The sequence below is a fragment of the Momordica charantia genome, assembly GCF_013281855.1.
Source record: "Momordica charantia cultivar OHB3-1 chromosome 9 unlocalized genomic scaffold, Mcharantia_2.0 BLBB01000009.1, whole genome shotgun sequence".
NCBI classification, from domain to species: domain Eukaryota; kingdom Viridiplantae; phylum Streptophyta; class Magnoliopsida; order Cucurbitales; family Cucurbitaceae; genus Momordica; species Momordica charantia.
The window spans coordinates 1,062,919-1,082,615 of record NW_028275167.1 but is presented as its reverse complement, the minus strand read 5'-3'; the positions used below and the strand labels follow the sequence as shown (position 1 = coordinate 1,082,615).

Genomic DNA, 19,697 nt, shown 5'->3' with positions numbered 1-19,697 from the left:
GAACAAACTTTTGAGATTCGATTTTGTTTTTTAATTTAAATTTTTGTAGAGTATAGAAGTGACATAATCTTTAAATTCTGTTTTTATATATATAACTTTTAATTTTGAACAGAAATTGTTTTTTAATTTAAAGTAAATAATGAATACCTTATGTATTCTTATATGTATTTAATATTCTCTAGCCTTAGATTTCTTTTTCTTTTTTAAGGCGAAGAGGTAAATAAAAAATAAAAATAAAAATTAAGATAATTATTTGATTTTTTTTTAATTTTCTAGTAAGAGTGCCAATTTTAAATCTAATGAACAATATCTTTACATGATCATTCCTATTCAATAAAATAAATGCCACAATATCTCAAATTTCCAAGTAAAACATTTTAAAAAATGAGGACGGTCACGTTTTGAAACTCACACACCAAATACAAATATATTCAAAAGTGTATTTTATCAAAAAGAAAATTAAAATATTAGAAAGGAATTATTATTATAAAATCGAAAAATAGAAATTGAATGGACCCAATCTCAAGAATTACACCGGGTCTAGGTCATGATATGTATTATATTAATCAGTGCCTCCGTGAGAGAGTTTTTCCCGCGCTCAAAACCACCAAGTGCGACGGCGAGTCGTTGCACAGTCATCGCCCTACCGCCGCCGCCGCCAGTCACCGGAGTTGGTGGCAGCCGGATTAATCCTCTCCCCAATCCCTTCTCTTCTCTCAGTCTCTACCCAATCATCGACGACGATGCATTGCCTTCCATGCATTCTACTGCTACTATTCTCGCCGCTGTTCACTCTTTGCTTCCCATTTCCCTAATCACTTCCAATTTTTCTAATTATAATTTCAAACGCCGTCTTCTGGAAAATGACTGCGAGGGTTCCCACGAAGACGGAACTTTTGACCCGCTGGCGAGGCATCGAGGAAGAAGAGGACACTGACGATGGCTTACAACCTCATCGTTTTCAGCAGCTTAAAGAGGAATGGTCTGTCTTTGCCTCTCATTTTCATCCGCCCAATTGGGTTTCCTTTTTTAACTGCCAATTAAGTTTTTAACTAACTAACTAACTAATTAAATTTTGTCGTTTGTTCAATGCCACCATTTATACTATAGTCATTGCAAATGTTGCCAGAATATTGACATTTTTGCGGCAGCATTAGTACAAAGTTGGATTTTGTTTTAAAAAAATTCAATGTTCTCCTGACCGGCTAGTGACTAGCTATAGTTTACTTTTATTTTAGACAAAGTGTTTTCATCTTGCTAATATCTGCGTGTTATCAAGTAAAGACTGTTTGGTGCATTTGAAAGTTTAGTAGCTGTGGTTCCTTTCGTATTCTATCAGGTTTGCAGATGCTTTCAATGTTCTGATTAGTTTGCCCAAAGAAAGTCACATTTGGTGTGGCTCTTGGGATATAATGGGGCCTCTTCTGGAAACATTTTACAATTACTTCAAGGATGAGGGTCACGACTCTCCTCTCAGGCGCCTATGGAAGAGGATCTCTATGGAGATGCAGCATTGTATCCAGTGCATTTGTCAGCATCATCAAGCCAAAGATATGTATAGTTTGGAGTATGAGTTGAGTTCCATCGGACCCCTTCTTGATGTCTTGAGAAGACTCGATGAGGAAAGGGTGACTCAGTATTTGAGAGATATCAATCACAGAATATCCCAGGGCGAATATGATGTTGCACAGGATAATACCGAAGTTGTTAGTATCATATATGAGGTTTGGAGTTTCTATCTTCACATGAACACTCTCTCTTTTTGGTCCCTTCCCCTACAATCTATTGCTTAATTTTCTGACTCATTCTAAATGATGACATCTCACTTCCAATCGTTTCCTCGTTACTGCTGACTTGATATCCAATTCCAAATGCTGATACATTTTTCAGTTTAGTTTTTGATCTCATCAACTGATTGACTGGTTAATGGTATCTGCTGATGTTTTCTTGTAATCACTAAAAATTTACTTTATTGCTATTGGAGAATGCTGAAGGCTATCGTTATCTCCTCTTTCAGCTTCATTTGTTAAAGTTTACTTGTGACGAAGTTTGCTATATAAAGCTTCTTGTTGTGACATCTGAAGAATATGTACACTCTTTAATTGGGCTTATTTGGATTCTTGTTTCATTCTTTTTTTGGATTAGAAGTCTTGTCTTGTTTTATTCTGCATCTGTACTGCATGGATATGTGCCGTTGTCATCATTTTTGACTGTAATGTTTGCAAATTTATGATTGGAAAATTGAAAATTCTTTTTCTACAATATCATGTAGCTGTGTTCACGTGAGCAGTGACGGTAAGAGTTATGGTTTCATATCAGGTTTTGATGTTTCCTGTCCTTCTGGATGATCAGTCATTGTTCACTGAGTTTGGGAAGTTTATTGAAGCTGTGGATGATATTCACGAACTTGCTTTGGATGGACAGCAACAGTTTCCGGTACTTTAGAGGAATACCTAATTATTTTTTCCTATTCTCTTTATGATTCTTATATGGGGCATATTGTCTGTCAGGGTGCTTATGCTCTATTCTTTTTCAATAGAAGAGTACGTTCTGTAGGTCATCGCTTAGCTGCATCAATGGGAAAATTGAGGTATCTTTATACAAGACTTAGTTTACCCACCTGTTTAACAGTTCTGGGTGATTCACAGTTTACCATTGTCATTTGAAGCCTAGACGTATTATTTCCTTTAATCTGCAAGGTGTTTATTTTCCAATTGCTGGTCTTTGTCTATCCTTTTATATGCCTGCTTATGCGAAATAATCTCAAGACAACAACACGTCCAATGAGTGCTAGCCACTAAAAATATAGGCAAAAAGGGATTCTATATTTCATCTTTGGTGCCATTGCTAGAGTGATGGGCACATGCTTCTAAATATTAATTTGTATGTAACAACCTGAAAATAAACTATTGGTGGTCTAGTTGTGAAATTATCATTATTTTCTCATTATAAAATATTAAAAATAAATAGCATCACTAAATAGATCAATCTATTCATAATTATAGGTGCTTTTGATTTATTTTTAATCACTGATCCCTAGATATATAAAGCTCTAATTGCAACTTCCAAGTGCAAGTGGTAAACTTCTAGAGGGATAGAAAGTAATGAGATGAAATTCTGATAAGTGAGGTAGTACTCCTGATTAAACAATAAGTTTTTAACTTATTTCTTATCTCAATTTCTACTTTTTGTAGGTTTAAATTACCTTTTTTTTTTGTATCCTATAAGTTATTTTTTTTGCAAAATTCAAGTATCTGAGCATGTTATTCTTATTTTCTTAGCACTCAAGATGCAGGATTAAGTCTTATTTGGATTCGTTCTCCTGGTTGTAGGATGGCAACTGATTTGGAACCTTTGCAGCCTTTGCTTAAGAAATTTATATGTTTTCTGGAGACAGAAGTTCTGCCATCAACTTCTAAGATGCTAAGGCCAAGAGTACAGCTAGATCGTTTATCTGTATGGCTTGGGATCAAGTCATTGTAGGAAGTGGTTGCTAAACCTTTGATATAATTATGAATATATTTTCCCTTTTTCTTCTCATATACTCTATGCTTTTTGAAGGCTTGGATTCTTGGAGCCTCCTGCATTTGAAGAAGGGATATTGGAGCGTTATCCCATTTTTCTTGACATCGTACTTAATCATATAAGTAGTGATTCACTTGAATTCTCTCATGCAGTTACATGCTTAAGACTACTCTTTGAGATGCTTGGTCAGTGAGCGGCTTTCCCTCTTTTTCCATGTGTGTGTGAGTTCTCAGTAAATAGTTCATGTTCTAATATTTATTATTTTGAAAAAAATGTCTAAAGGCTGTAAGCTTTGGCTGAGGTCTACATTGTCTCCTAGTGTGATGCGTAACACTTTATTGGGCCAGTGCTTCCACACTCGACATGAGAAAAGTCATAAAGACATTTTTGATCTTTTTCAGCCGTTTTTGCAGGCAAGTATGGGGGGCCTTTTGCCAAGTTTATTTGACTTCTTTTGTTGCTATCGATATATGTTTTTATCTTTTTATTATGTAGTCTATTCACATTACTGAACTTATATGTGCAATGCATCCAGTCTCTTGAGGCTTTGCAAGATGGGGAGCATGAAAAGCAACGCAGACATTTTCTTTATTTCCTTCTTCATCAAGTGCCAGTTAGCAGAAATTTTAGCATCCTAGCCAGGCAAAAGGCTTGTCAGGTTGTTTTTTCTTCCCTTGGGTGGTCGTACTAATTTCATTATGTAACAATTAAGAATTGTTTCTCACGCACGTACATGTAATGTTTTCTGGTTGTATATGTAAATTTATTGCTATACTTAATTTTCAGATAGCTCTTCATATTGTTCACCGAGGTTATAAGATGAATCCGCCATGCCCCCCTTTTGAGTGCGCGCATATGTGGTGAGTTAGCCTGATTATGACTGATTTTAAATGGACTACATGTTTCTTCCATGGATCTGCTTTATTTGATATTTTTGTTCCCTTTTTAAAAAAAGAAACTACATGTAGACTTATGTAGTTGGGTGATAAGCCTCTGCTTAAAGCCTTAAACTTATGCATGCAAGGAGGAAGAAGATGCGTGAAGATAGCAAGTGAATGGAAATGAGTGGAAAAAAGGGGGAAGTGGTATTTTGCTGCATGTAAATGATAGGTAGGGCGTAATCGACGTGGGTACAAAAGCACTATGATAGGGACCATGAAGTTAGTTTGGAAGTGTGATATATATATAAAGATATATTTTTTTAATTAACAGAAACGAACTTTTCAGTATAAGAAGGAACATAAGGTGTTCAAGGATACAAACTTCAAACGATTGAGAAAGACAAAATAAAGTAAATGCAAATACAAATAAAGCTAAACGGAAAAATAAGAATTATAAACTACAAAGGAGAAATAAATGCTTCCCAGTTAGAATGGACCATGCTAGGTGAGTAATTTGCAAAAAGATTGAGAAAAGTACACCATTGAGAAGCTTTGAATTTGGAAATGTTAAAACATTCCATCGGATGCCTCTTGACCCCTTCAAAGGTGCTGATTACGCTTGAACCATAACTCAGAAATAAGGGCTTTGGAACCATTAACCCAAAGTAGACTCGCTTTAGGATGCAAAGCAGACTCGTGCTTGGAGATGTTAGTCCATGGACATCTTGAGTAGTTATTTTTCTTTTCTGAAGTATGCCAATTGAAGGAGTCAGTATCATATATCAATGAAACAATGGTGTTTCATGTTCAAAATGTATTCATGTAACCTTCTGGAAGGAACCCACTTTCTTGCAAATTATGAGGAGGTAACTGAAGTTTAGGGTTTGAATCCTGGTTAGTGTTTGTGGTACAAGGAGGCTGCGGTTGGAAGTATTAGGGAAAAATAATTGATAATTGATATAACATTTAATTATGTAACTATGAGGCTTTCAACTAGATATAAATATTTTGGCAACTTTATGGTTACTGCATCGAGTAGTCAAGGACAGAAATTGCATGACTACAGATTTGTAAGGTCACTATTCTAGTGTTATATAAATGTCATTTTTCACAGTACTACTAGATTGTTTGACTCATGTTATCATTACTTTATTGACCAGGGGCCCTTCTCTTGTGTCAACACTGAAGGATTCTTCTCTTCACAGCTCACTCAGGCAACCAGCATTTGAGCTTATACAATCTATTATTGTATCAGATGCTGCTGCATTGATACAATCGATGCTGGATAGTTGTATAGTACCACATTCCAATGACAGTAGCATGAATCATAACTTCAATGATGCTGAAGATGAGAGCATACCTATGTTTGCTCCCAATGAAATGGACGATAATTGTTGGGGAGGATTCAGCATACAGAGCAATATAGTTTCGACAGAATTTAAACAGTGGATGTGCATTCCTATGTTATGGATTGATGTTCTAGTTGAAATTGATCCTTTGGTTCTACCAGTATCATTTTCTAAAGCTGTTTTCTGGGCTCGATCCCGTTTTTCTATGGTAGAATCTGAAACCACTGCTGAAGGTGAACTTCCACTGAGAACTTGGATATCGTCGTCTTTGGAAATTTCCAGTTCACTGGGATGGAAGGTGCCAACTGGTTCTGATGATGGTGGGGATGGGAAAGAATCAAGAAACTCACTAAAAGTGTGCACAATGTTGCTTCCTTTAATAAAAACATATAACAGGTTTTGGCATTCCTCTACATGTAAAATTTATTTAGAGCTGTTCAGTTACCTTTTAAAATTAGTTCTATGCTGCAAAGCTTTTAGTACATTTGTGTTTCACCTAGTTGGTGACAGGTCTTATGATACGTGGTTCACTTTAGTTGACGCCTGTTTCAGGTTGACTGCTCATTTCTTACTTCTGTTGGGACAAGGAGAGCTGAAGAAGCAGTGGACTTGGGAGCCGAGAATGGGGGAAAGTCTGATCCTTTCACTTTTTGATTCTAGTGATGTAATGCATTACATTTTCTCCTTTCGTGATTTTAAGTCTTTGGTTTCTCCTTCCCCTTTTGATTTTTATTCTTATCCAAAAATGCACATATAAAGATAATTTTTTCTCATTCAGAATGTCAGGCAGTTTGGAAAGCATGTATTAGAACAAATTTCAAACACGAAGGGTCTCTCTTGTGGTTTGGAGTTTCTCTGTTCTTCTGAGTATTCATTATCTTCCATCTTTCTGGGCATGACACATGCTTTGAAATTGGTAATTGTTACTCTAATATGAGCAAAGTTATTATTATTTTTATTATTTGGTTCAAATCTAATTGTGTCACTGTCCTATTTGTCATTACCAGCTATATTTGCCTTTATATTTCATATTGGCATAAAATTTTTGATAACTGTGATTTGTGCAGCAAAAACCACTTAGTTGGCCTAGTGGTCATTGTGACTAGTGAAAAAGTGAAGGTACTTAGAGGGAATAGTTCAAACCATGGTGACCACCAATCTTGGATTTAAAAATCTTACGAGTTTCTTCGACAATCAAATGTAGTAGGTTCAAGCAGCTGTCTCATGAGATTAGTCGAGGTGTGTGCAAGTTGGCTCGGACAGTCATGGACATGAAAGAAAAAAATTGTATTGCCAAATTTGTAAATCGAATTTTGTCCAATTTATTCCCAGTTTTGATGTGCTTTGGTACCAATATGATAAGTATATTTGCCATTCAAATCAGGAAAAAGAACATAAAGAAACAACTTAAGAGATGTCCAATTTGAGAGGACTTCCTAACTCTCCCATTCTACTGGACACTCCATAGCAAAAATTGTTTGCCTCTATCACCAACAAATTCTCTAATTTATTTACCAGGAATCTTCCCTACCATACCTAAAATAGGAAACACAACCTAACCCACTAAGACATGAAGTAACAGACCAACACATGACTGAACCATAAAAATAGCAACTAAAACACGATTGAACTCTAGGAACTAACTTAATCCCTACTCTCTTTGCCCCTCTTTCTCACGCACACCTGATTGATAGGAGGTCTAACATACTCTTGCAAATTTTCAATTTAGTTACCAAGAATTGGGAAGATTTGAATTGTTCAAATATCGTACCTTGCCTACACCTTGATGATAAGGTGTTTTTCATGGGTGGAGTAATGATATAGATTAGATAAGATAGTAACCGTGGGTGCTATTAGGGGTATACTAGTAATTAGTTGGTAAGTTTGTGATGTAATCCTTACCAGCATTAATATTAGTTAGCTGTTTTATAAGTTAGTTAGTTGCTAGCTAGGATTAAAAGCCAACGGCTAATTGTCCTCTTTGTTTCTATCCGAGACTCCTCTTCTAAAAATACGAGTCCTCTCCCCCATTTGGAGTCTGAACATTATTAATGCAATCTTCATTCTCTCTTTAGTTACACCAGTTTGTTAGGGTGGAGTGATTGTAAAGAGTGAGTAAAGGCGACTCTGATTATGTAGATTTCGGAATAGGTTTTAGGAGAGTCCAGACCACCTCTTGAAGTGCTTGGAAGCTTGTAATTTTGCTTTCTTATATCAATAGCGTTTTATATTAATTTGCACACTATGTCAGTTGTAAAAGTTATTGTCTTATGAAACCATTTGATAATTTTTTTTTCCCTTTTGTTTGTTTGGTCATTGCTAGATAATTATTAATTATTGATAGTGATACTGTCAGCATATAAAAATAATTTCATGTAATCTCAATAATGCACAACATACCTTAAGGATGTGATTTAGAGATTACACCTTGTAAATTTGTCAATTTCAAAATGATTTAATTGCTCTAATAATAGATGCTGAGGCTTTGAAATATTGGACTGGTTGCAGTTTTGTACTTATAATCAGGTTCTGAAACTGTAAATATCATGCTCATCGTTTGGAGGCCTTTTTTCCTTGTCTATTTGTGATTTTTCTTATGCAATTTCATTTGCATTGTCTAGGTTCAAATGGATTCTATTCTTTTAAAGTTTCAGAATTTGCATCATTTGTTCTTCATTCTTCGTAAGCTACTCCAGGAAGGTGATTCACCTAATTCGGCTTTGCCAAAAAGTTCATCCAATCATACAGATATCCCAAAGACCTCTTCTGAAGGTGGATTTCTTAGACAGCCGGTTCTTGACGCATCAATGCTGAAATTTGGCGAAAAATCTTCCAAAATTAATTCTAAATTGCTCCAAAGGTTCAGTTATTTACTATCCAAAGCAGCATGGCCTTCTATATGGAGGCTATTGGTTGAAGGAAAGGAATTTCTCGACTACAGTTTTTGTCAAGTATGTCCAATCTTTACCTTTTATGATGTATCTGGTCACCTGTTCATTTAATTTTAAGCCTGTAATATTATGAGCTTTGCACCCCCTTCAAAGCCAAATGTTTTATTGTTTTCTATTGTTCTATTTATTTTCATTTTCATTTTGAAATGTTTGGGGGCAGAGTTTTTATTGGCTGGTATTTGAGGAGTTTTCTTTGCTTTCAAGGAGATTTAAATGGTTTTTTGAAATCAGCAGAATATTTTATGGCTTCTTGATCCATTCGGCAGTCTTTTCCGTCTGCTAAAGGACTGTATTAATTAGCTTTTGATAAAGGAGATTTTTGTTGATAAAGGAGAGTATTAAACATTAAATGGCTTTTGATAAAGGAGCTTTATTGTTGGTTTTTGTGGGGAATTGAGGAGCCTCTTTGCAGTTTTATTCCTCAATAGACTTCGGAGTGGTCAAAGGTTGTTGGATTGGTTTTTTCAAGGGACTCTTCATCTTTATTTTGTCTTTCGAAGGTCTGAGAAGTTGAAGGATCTCACAGCCTTTTTGCCCTTGCTTCACTTTTTTAAAGAAAAAAAATCTTTTGGTTGGTTTGTCTTCAAGTTTGAACTTGAAGCTTCCCTTTGGTTAATTGTGAGGCTATTCCCCTTGCATCATGGATGTTCCTCTAAAAGTTTCTAAGGAAGACATCCTTTCATCTCTCTTTTTTTTATAAGAAACAAAAGACTTGTATTCAGATCAAACGGAAGCCCCAGAAGACGGGGAAAACAACCTAGTGGCGGAGGGTAGGAGAACCCTCCCCAAAAAAAACACCACAATCACTTCTCTCCAATCTTGAGAAAGCAAAAGAAAATTGTAGTTACAAAAAATCTTCTTTTGGGATAAGCCCCACCAAGAAGCTATATGTCTAATATTCACACAAAAAGAATCAAACAAAGTCGACTTATCTTCGAAAAGACGGCTGTTTCTTGCTTTCCAAATGTGCCAAAGTAAAGCCCGTGCTGCACAGTGCCAAAGAACCGCGGCTTTACCCTTAAGACTTCCACCACCAAAACCTTCTACAATAAAATCTTCAATCTTGCTAGGGATACAAAGAGAAATATCTAGGAAAGAAGCAAATTTCCCCCCAAGCTTCGCAAAAGGGCAGTGTAAAAAAAGATGATCAACTGTTTCCATATTCTTCATACACATACTGCACCCGAGGGGGAAATCGTCCAATGTGGAAATTCGTGAAGAAAAGGCTGCTTGTTTAGAAGAGCACTCTAGAAGAAGATGGAGTTGAAAGCTGAACAGGATGGAGAGATTGCTGATTTTAGGGCCACTAATTCTTGGAATTTCAAAACCTTGTCTCCAGAAGTTAAAGTTGACTTTGCTGATGTTTCAAGATTCTTAAAGTTAAAAGTTTTTGAATTTGGTTCCTTGCACAGGAGTCTCGATCTGAAAGTAGTTATTATGGTCTTTATGTCATTATTTTCTGGTTATTCGGTTTTATCTCCCTTTTTGAGTTCTTCTTTCCCTTTTCCTTATTTTGTTTTTCTTCGCTCCCATTGGTAGTTTGTTTGAAAAAATGTTAAAAATAGTGTAGTTTTAAGAAATTGATAAAAATAAGACTCGATACAAAGATACATTGTTTATTAAAATAGACAATTTTGGATAAATTATCTCTTAAAGGCCCCTCCACTTAAAATTACCTCCACTTAAAATTATCTCTCTAAGAGATTATTTTATTGATACATCATCTTCTTAAGAAATGATTTTTCAAAGATCATCACTTTGGTGGACAATTTACTTTAAACTTGGAATCATTTTGAAACCAATCCCTTTTTAAGAATTTTATACTTTAAATCTGCAAAAAACAGTAAAAAAATCTCCCCCCAGTTTCATGGATGAGGGAGTGGATTCCGTAATTGGACAGACTCTCTGCAACCGCCTTTTAAGTATTCTTGTAAAAGGCAATTTAAATCTGAAAAAAAGAAAAGAATAAAGAAACGTTTCTCCTCTCAATTTCATGGACGAGGGAATGGATTCAGTAAATTATACTGACCTCTCTGGGATCTTTCTCATTTTGGATAGCTGTCTTATCTTAATATTTAACTTCTCAAAGACATGTTTACTAATTGCAAATTTGTCTTACCATAGTACTTTCTTTATTTACAGATGACTTGTGTCCGCTTACTTGAGATCATCCCCATTGTTTTTGAACGATTTAACCCATCATTTATTGCACTGTCTGGTACAAAAATGACAGTGAAAGACGGAAGTGGTTTCAATTGGCTTCATGATCTAATGGATTGGGGAAAGTCATCTCTAAAAGTTGTTCTCACTTACTGGAAACGTGCTGTAATTTCATTGCTGAATTCCATTAAGGGATCATGTAGTCTTTCTGCTGCATCAACAATTAGGGCTATTGAAAACCTTATTTCCTTAGGTGAGGGTTGTTTTTTTCCCATATAAAAAAAGTAAACTGTGGTGTATAAACTCCAGTTTTTCACACAGAAAATATGTTCAAACCATTCATTATGATAATTTACCCCAATATGATTACTGATTCTTCTCGATATATTTTGGATCAACCTTCCTATAGATGATGCTGTGGTGGATGAATTAACAGAGAAGATAGCACACCTCACTATTTTATTATCCAAGACAGAAAAGCACCATATTGCCGAGACCAATTTGGGGTCAAATTCTTTAGTGCTTGAAGACTTTCCCTCTGGCTGCAAGTTCTTCACCTCAAAGTCAAAGTCTTTCCTTGTGGAGGATGTAGATCGGCGGACCTTGGCCACAAGGTTTGAGGCTGAGAAGGAAGATATTAGTGAAGTAATTGTTCTTTCAGATGATGAATCAAAAGAATATATTTCACCCACCGTGGCCTTTCCATCTGAATCTGATGCAGGTCAATGCATATTGGTTGCTCCCAGTGGTGATGAAAATGATGCCCAAGCTGATTTTGGTAAAAATAAAATTTTGGTTGCCGAGGCTTCAAAATATGTAGTGGAGAAGAACAATGAAATAAATGATAAAGGTAGCTCTATGCTTGCACTCAAAGAGCAGGCCTCTCGTGATTCAAGAGCCAGACCAGCAACGTCATCTGTCTTGAAATCCAAGGATGTGAATGTTAAACCTAGAGAAATGGATTCTGCGTGCATTCTAAATGATAGAAATGATTTGAAGGTCTTATCTGATGAAGCAACTGGTTACAAAAGCAAAAATCAATCTTGTGAAACTGCTGTTTCTGCAGGAGGCTATGCTGTTTTGAAACAAGTAGTGTCTGATGCTGCAGATGATCCATTGGAACTTGAACTCAATTCTTCCAGAAACAAGAAAACAAATATTGCAAAATCAATCTTCCCTGTTCCTAAGCGCAAAGTAATCCAACTTAAAACGCCTGTTGATAACAGAGCTATCCACTTACATAGGCATATGGTTGGTGCAAAAAGATTTAAACCACCAAGGCTTGACGACTGGTATAGATCTATATTAGAGTTAGATTACTTTGCCATGGTTGGTTTGGCATCCGTAAGTGAAGATAAAATTCGAACTGTTAGACACTTAAAAGAGGTTCCTGTATGTTTCCAATCATCAGAACAGTATGTGGAGATTTTTCGGCCATTGATTTTGGAGGAGTTTAAAGCTCAGCTACATAGCTCTTTTGTAGAGATGTCTTCTTGGGATGAGATGTATTTGGGCAGCATATCTGTGCTATCAATTGAGAGAGTCGATGATTTTCATCTTGTTCGTTTTGCCTACGATGAGAACAATTCAGTGGCTTCTAAAAGCTTTTCTGAAAATGACCTCCTTTTGCTAACCAAAGAGCTTCCACAAAAATCTCCCCAGGGTGCACATATGGTCGGAAAGGTACTCTATGTAATTCGTATTCAACCTTTGGAAGGTGACCCAGGCTTACGTAATTGAATGTGTCGATAGATATATCATTCTATTTGAATGCTTTGGTTGGATCTGATCATCCAGAAATCACTGTACTTGCATGCTTTGATTGTATTGTAAATTTGCCTATTTTTATTTCCAGGTGGATAGGCGCGAGAGAGACAATAAAAGAAAAATGGTTTTGCTCATAATTAGGTTCTATTTGTTGAATGGTTCTCCTCGACTACATCAAGCTAGAAAGAACCTAATTGAACGCAGTAAATGGCACGCAAGTCGAATAATGAGCATTACACCTCAGTTACGAGAATTTCAGGCACTTTCATCTATAAAGGATATTCCCATACTTCCAACGATATTGAAGCCTGAAGCTAATACTATTCCTCAGCATGAATCTAAAGTAGGTGATCTAAGTAAACTGTCCCAACCATTGCAACAGACATTGAAATCATCCTTTAATGTCAGTCAACTCCAGGCGATAGATATTTCCACTGGATCAGGAAATATGACAAAAGACCTTGAATTATCACTCATTCAGGGTCCTCCAGGTATATAATATTCAGAATCTGACATCGAGCAGATATAGTGTTCTCTAATTGTGCTTTGTTTTTGGTTAACGTGTAGGTACTGGGAAGACAAGAACAATATTGGCCATTGTTAGTGCCTTGCTTGCTTCCACGTCACAAAGAACTAATAAGGCTAAATCTTCTGTTACTGGAAGCCTGAAACAAGATAATGTATTGCATTCTGATTCAAGGCCACATATTAGCCAGACTGTTGCAGTTGCAAGGGCGTGGCAGAATGCAGCATTGGCTAGACAATTGAATGAGGACAAGCAACGGAGTTCAAAATCAATTGATTGTGCCATGAAAAGAAGGGTCCTTATTTGTGCTCAATCAAATGCAGCAGTTGATGAATTGGTATCCAGAATTTCCAATCTAGGTCTTTATGACAGTGATGGCAAGATGTACAAGCCATACCTTGTTCGAGTTGGAAATGTTAAAACGGTTCATCCAAATTCACTGCCATTCTTTATTGATACTCTTGTTGATCAGCAGTTGGCTGAAGAGAGAATGAGTTCTAATGACGTGAAGAATGACTTTGGGACAAACTCATCAACAGAACTTCGTTGTAATCTAGAAAAGTTGGTAGATCGTATCAAGTATTATGAAGTCAAATGTGCTAACTTGAGGGATGAAAATCCAGACCTCAAAAGTTCTGTGGAAACCCACAAGGGGGATGATGAAAGGGAAATGTCTTTAAAGGAAATGGAGTTAAAGCTCCGAAAACTATATGAACAAAAGAAGCAAATATATAAAGATATTAGTATAGCTCAGGCATTTGAGAAGAAAACTAACGAGGAAGTCAAAGCACTGAAGCACAAACTGCGAAAGTCAATACTAAGGGAAGCTGAAATAGTGGTAAGCACTTTAAGTGGATGTGGAGGAGACCTCTATGGAGTGTGTGCTGAATCAATGTTAAGTTGCAAGTTCGGAAGTCCATCAGAAAATACTTTATTTGATGCTGTTGTGATTGATGAAGCTGCTCAAGTAAGTTTGTTTCTATGTCTAGAATTTAGTTTTAATTGGACTAGTTAAACCTTTTTTTCCTTGTCTTATTTAATCATTCCTTCCTGATTTAGGCTCTGGAACCTGCTACTTTAATTCCTCTTCAGCTTTTAAAATCAAATGCGACCAGATGCATAATGGTGAGGAACATTTAATTTATCAACTTTGGAACTTTTCATTTCATTGTAAAGCATTGATATTGAGTCTTCAATATATCATCCAAGGTTGGGGATCCAAAGCAGCTGCCTGCAACTGTTCTTTCTAACGTTGCAAGTAAGTTTCTATATGAATGCAGTATGTTTGAACGATTACAAAGGGCTGGCCATCCAGTTGTCATGCTGACAAGACAGGTACTTAAATTGCATAGTTTTCATCCAGCTTTTAATAACACCTCCATTTCATGATTGTTGTTTTTTTTTAACAAGAAAAGAAACCTTTCAAAGTAATGAAAAGAAACGAAAGTATAGAGAAGTATAGAGAAGTATAGAGAGACAAACTTACAAAATAAGAGAAAAAGAAAAACTAAGTAGAGAATATTAAAGCATCCCAATTTAAATAAACGTCAATACCATAAACAATTTAGAAAGAGAATACCACTGCGATGCTCGTTGAGAAACTATATCAAATCGACCTAAAGAACTCCAATGTTTGTTTTGAAAGACTTGAAGATACTGTTCCATCCAAATTTCTGAAATAATAGCTCCTACTCCATTAGACCATAAAAGATTTGCTCTAGGATGCAAAGAATGACCTGTCAAGAGAGGAAGAATGTTACTTCTGTAGTCACCAGTGCATACCTGTTGTAATCTAAATAACTTAAATAACCGAAACCAGTAGGCTAGAGAGAAGGAACACCCGAAAAATACATGATTTTGATATTTTGAGTCTGCAAACATAGAAGCAAATTGAAGGAAAAATTTGATAATGTGGAATCTTTCTTTGAAGAGTATATGCTGTGTTGAGGTTGCTTTTTAAAAGAATCCGATCCAGAATATCGATTCTTTTTGGACTTTTAGGGTGCATTTGGTTGGTGATTTGAAAATAATGAAAAACATAGTTGTATTTCATATTTTCAGTGTTTTCGAAAGTATGTGTTTGGTAGTAGATTTTTGAAATTGAATCTCAATTTAAGAATTTGTTTAAGGCGTGTTTAGTTTTTTTTTTTTTTTTTTTTGTTGGATAAGAAACAAATATTTCATTGATTATATGAAATATACAAAAGACCACAAGGGCAAGTTACAAGAATGTCTTCCAATTTGAGGTTAGGCTGTTTAGATTGTAACTATGAAAGGGGGAGTAGAAGCATTTACACCAACCTAATTCTAATACAATAACTCTATCAAAAAACAATTTCAAAAGTTAGAGGTGAGTCATTGTAGATCCTATTGTTCCTCTCCAGCCACGATCTTCAGAAAAAATAAAAAGCTGTTAAGTTGAACCCTAGAGGATTGCTCTCTCCTTTTTGGAAGGGTTGCCAACCAAGATGTTGCTTATGAAAAAAGAAGGGCTGTTGTGTAGTGCTGTGTTCCACCCAAAAGTCTAGAGAACCCTTTCCCAGTACCTGGAGGCAAAATCACATGAGATGAAAAGGTGGCCTTGAGATTCTGGTGCCCTGTAGCAGAGGTGGCAGCAGCTGGGGGAGAGGGCAAGGTGATCCTCTCTCCTTTTCTTTTCCTTTCTACTATGGATATTCTTAGTAGACTGGTTTCTTCTTTCTATGAGAGTAGAGAAGGAAATTCTTGACGAGTTCTAGGTGGGGAGGGACAGTCCACTTTTTGCACCTGCAGTTTATTGGCCATAGATTTTTTTTTTTGGTTGTGGTAAATAAGATTCTTTTATTAATCTAAATCGTATTCTACCATTTTATGAAATCATCTCTAGTCTTAAGATTTAAGAAAGGAAAGAGTTTGGTCATTAACATAAATTGTGGTTCTTCTATTGGGCTGCTCTAGTGAGTTGTGATGTGGGTAAATTTCTTCTCTTGCCTTGGGCTTCCCTTTGGTCATAATCCATAGTGCTTGTCTTTTTGGAACCATATCATGGAGAAGGACAAAAAACAACTTTCATCTAGGAGGGGTGTTCTTCTCTAACGGAGGTTGTAGGTTCACTCTTATCCACTCTGTTTTGAGTGAGATTTCAACTTCCTCTATTTGTTTAGGAAGAATGCATCTAAATGATTGGAAAGTTGGGATGCATTTACTGACCTTGTCCATACCTTTCTCAGTATAGGATGCACCCAGAGATCTGTCAATTTCCATCTCAGCATTTTTATGATGGAAAATTACTTAATGGAGATGGGATGTCTGGAAAAACTGTACCATTTCATGAGACGAAAGGTTTGGGACCATATATTTTCTTTGACATCGTTGATGGCAAGGAGCTTCGAGGTAAGAGTGGTGGTGCATTTTCACTCTACAATGTGCATGAGGCCGATGCTGCAGTTGAGCTAGTGAAGTTTTTCAAAAAGAGGTAACGACTCTTTACCTTATTTCAAATTTGTTTATATATTCTTGGAGAGAGCCTGTTGCTTACTGTTTAAAACTTTTGATTTATGATACATCATTTAGGCATCCAACTGAATTCTCTAGAGTAAGAATCGGCATCATAACTCCTTATAAGTGTCAACTTTCACTCCTGCGATCCCGTTTCTCACACTCATTTGGAGCTTCCTTGATGATTGACATGGAATTTAATACTGTGGATGGTTTCCAAGGTCGTGAGGTTGATATACTGATACTGTCTACTGTCAGAGCAGCAGATTCAAGTTCTACTTCTGGGATGAACTCTAGTGGTATAGGGTTTGTTGCTGATGCTAGACGTATGAATGTTGCTTTGACAAGAGCAAAGCTCTCTCTTTGGGTTTTAGGAAATTCGAGGACTTTGCAAGTGAACCCTGACTGGGCAGCTCTTATGAGGGATGCTAAAGAGAGAAATTTGGTTGCATCCGTAAAAGTTCCATATGATTCGATGTTCAAAACTGGTACTCTTAGAAGTTCTTATCCACAGATTATGGCTAATAATTCAAGAAATCTGAAGCATGCTGAAAATGTTCGTAGTGCAAGACACCATGCAAGACCCAGTGGGAAAGAAACCTTTGAAAGTGAAGGAAAAGATGTTGTCGCTGCTGCTCAGTGTACTAGAACTAGTGACGGTAATCTTATGGAAGCTAGAAAAGATATTCATGGCTATAAAAGTTGTGCTACAAGTCAGCATAACGCCTCTGTTAAAAAGGATTCTATTCCTCCAGTTGCTGGCAGTATCAACCGATCCTCTAAAGCTGCAAAGGCTGCTGTTCTCGTGGAGCATGGTGAAGATTTCGGAAGTAAAAGTGGAAGGATTGCTGAAAAGAAATCCAACATGGTAAACATCAGCCGGGGTAAGAGGAAAGTGGACTGTGTAAAGTCAAGTAATTTAGAACATGCGGAACGAGGTATGGTTGATAATCATGCACTGCAGATATCACATACCTCAAAAAGATTGAAAGAATCACCTGAGTGTGATACTATTCGTATTAATCAGGAAGCTTTAGCTCCCCCAATTGAAGCAAGCTCTAAGGAGGAACATAGTAATAGTATTGCATTAAGTCAATCTGACACTGCAAAAGAATCGATAGTGAAAAGGAAACAACAACGTGAAGCCGTTGACGCTATCCTTTTCTCATCACTAATTCCTTCAAAGAAGTCTGAAATGTCAACGAAACACACCTCAGACAAAAGGCCTCATTCATTTTCAAATGTTCATGGTGGCATGAAACCTCCAAAGGGAAGAAAAGGTTGATGTCTATACACTTCGGGTTTAATTCATCTCTAATTCAATTTTGGAGCATTGTTGGTTAGATATGTCATTCGTGCACCTCCTTCTGTATACTTGTAGATTTTTTTCAATATTTTGTCATTAATCTTGTACACCCCCCACCCCCGACAAACACATTCACAAAGCCCTGGGCCGGTGTGTGGGAGTTCCATGGCAAGGAAATTTGAGCGGGCAAGTTACTGTACATATCTTAGCAGATCACTAGGTTTCTTTTTAAAATTGAGGTTCACTTAGAAATTGATGTTTCTCTTTGAATTTTTGTGCTACCATGGTCTGATTATAATATAAACTTTAGGATGCTGGGGGGTGGAGGGTGGAGGTTGTACAGAAGGTGTGAATTAAATTATCTCTCATTTATAGTCATTAATGAAGCTTTGTTTGTCAATATGCTCATCCTCTGAAAGTGGATTGTTGGAGGATGGATGCATCGAAGCAGCATTAATAGCCAGAATCTGTAAGGTCATTGGCATTGTGGTATAGCAGGAATTGAGGAGTCTCATAATCTGTTTTTGTACTGTCCTGAACTGATTCAGATTATGATGGATATAGTTGACATTGCAACTTTCTGCTTACATTATGGAGGAGATTCATGGTTGTCAGAACATTGTGCATCCTTCTGATGCAAATTACTATTAGACAAGTTGTAACATGTGCCTCGAAAATTTAGCTGGCGTCCTCACCAGTGGCTACAAATTCTTAATTTTTGCTTGTAGATATTAAGAAAATATCATGGTTTCTAGATATTTCCAATGTAAAGCTTGGCTTGTATGAATTCCACTTGCAAGTTGCAAGAAGAATGGCATGGCTGCATGTGGCAACAACTATTATTTGGTGGTTCATAGAATTAACTAAGTGAAGTAATTTTTAAATTTAGTCACGTGCCTGTAATCACATATCTCTTTTTATAATCATATGATGTCTGGCGTGCCAGATCTCCACAATCACCTTTCATCTGCGTTTTTAGTTTAAAATAAAATGCAACAATTATATTTATGGAAAAATGTACTTGTAGTACTTTCAGGATTGTATGATCATCGCTCATCTAAGCAATATGAACTTTCAATTTTATTGTCAAATTGAAATTATTGTACATCAAATAATAATAAAAGTGTTGGTTTCATATAAAAAGGGACAGTTTCAGGTAGACAGTTTTTTTATAAGACGTAGTTCAAAAATGGAATACTATCACGTGAATTCAATAATACACGCGTTATTCTCGAAATTTATCTATTGTTGGTATTAATAAACAGAACAAATAAAGAATGTATAATATTTAAGTGACCAATCATTTTATCATATTCAAACTACCTTTGTTTTAGCCCAGTGAGTCTAATATAATAGATATATACTTGCATATTCCATGTTCTCCAACTTACGGTTAAGTAAAAAATTAGTTGCACATTTTGTGAGAGTTGATGTGTAGTATAGTTTTCTAAAATATTTACAAACATTTATTTTTACAAAAAGTAATTGCAAATATAATAATATATTTTCTAAAAATCATTTTAGGTACATTATGCTATATTTGTAATTATCTTAATAACTTCGTAAAGAATGACGGGAGTATTCATTTTCATATTTGCTAACAAAGAAATGTTGAATTCATTTTTTAAACATAGGCGTATATTTTACCCTTTTTTTAACAAGATATGAACTTCTCGTTGATTAATGAAAAAGAATAAAATATTCAAAGGATACAAACTCCCCGAGGAAACAAGTGATACAACCCAAAAGAGCAAA

At 36.0% G+C, this 19,697-nt stretch overlaps 1 protein-coding gene across 1 annotated transcript; it reads left to right on the top strand.

Annotated features, from left to right (window-relative positions):
* The first annotated feature begins 535 nt into the window (after positions 1-535).
* Positions 536-18,830, top strand: LOC111014831 (P-loop containing nucleoside triphosphate hydrolases superfamily protein). The gene is made up of 21 exons (XM_022289671.2): positions 536-982; positions 1,340-1,724; positions 2,320-2,436; positions 2,511-2,590; positions 3,333-3,479; positions 3,562-3,710; positions 3,808-3,938; positions 4,061-4,183; positions 4,312-4,385; positions 5,567-6,151; positions 6,308-6,419; positions 6,534-6,671; positions 8,377-8,706; positions 10,849-11,119; positions 11,276-12,549; positions 12,722-13,124; positions 13,201-14,126; positions 14,219-14,284; positions 14,369-14,494; positions 16,369-16,613; positions 16,712-18,830. The coding sequence occupies exons 1-21, from the start codon at positions 864-866 to the stop codon at positions 17,919-17,921; spliced, it is 7,011 nt and encodes a 2,336-aa protein (XP_022145363.1). The 5' UTR covers positions 536-863; the 3' UTR covers positions 17,922-18,830.
* The last annotated feature ends 867 nt before the right edge of the window (positions 18,831-19,697 follow it).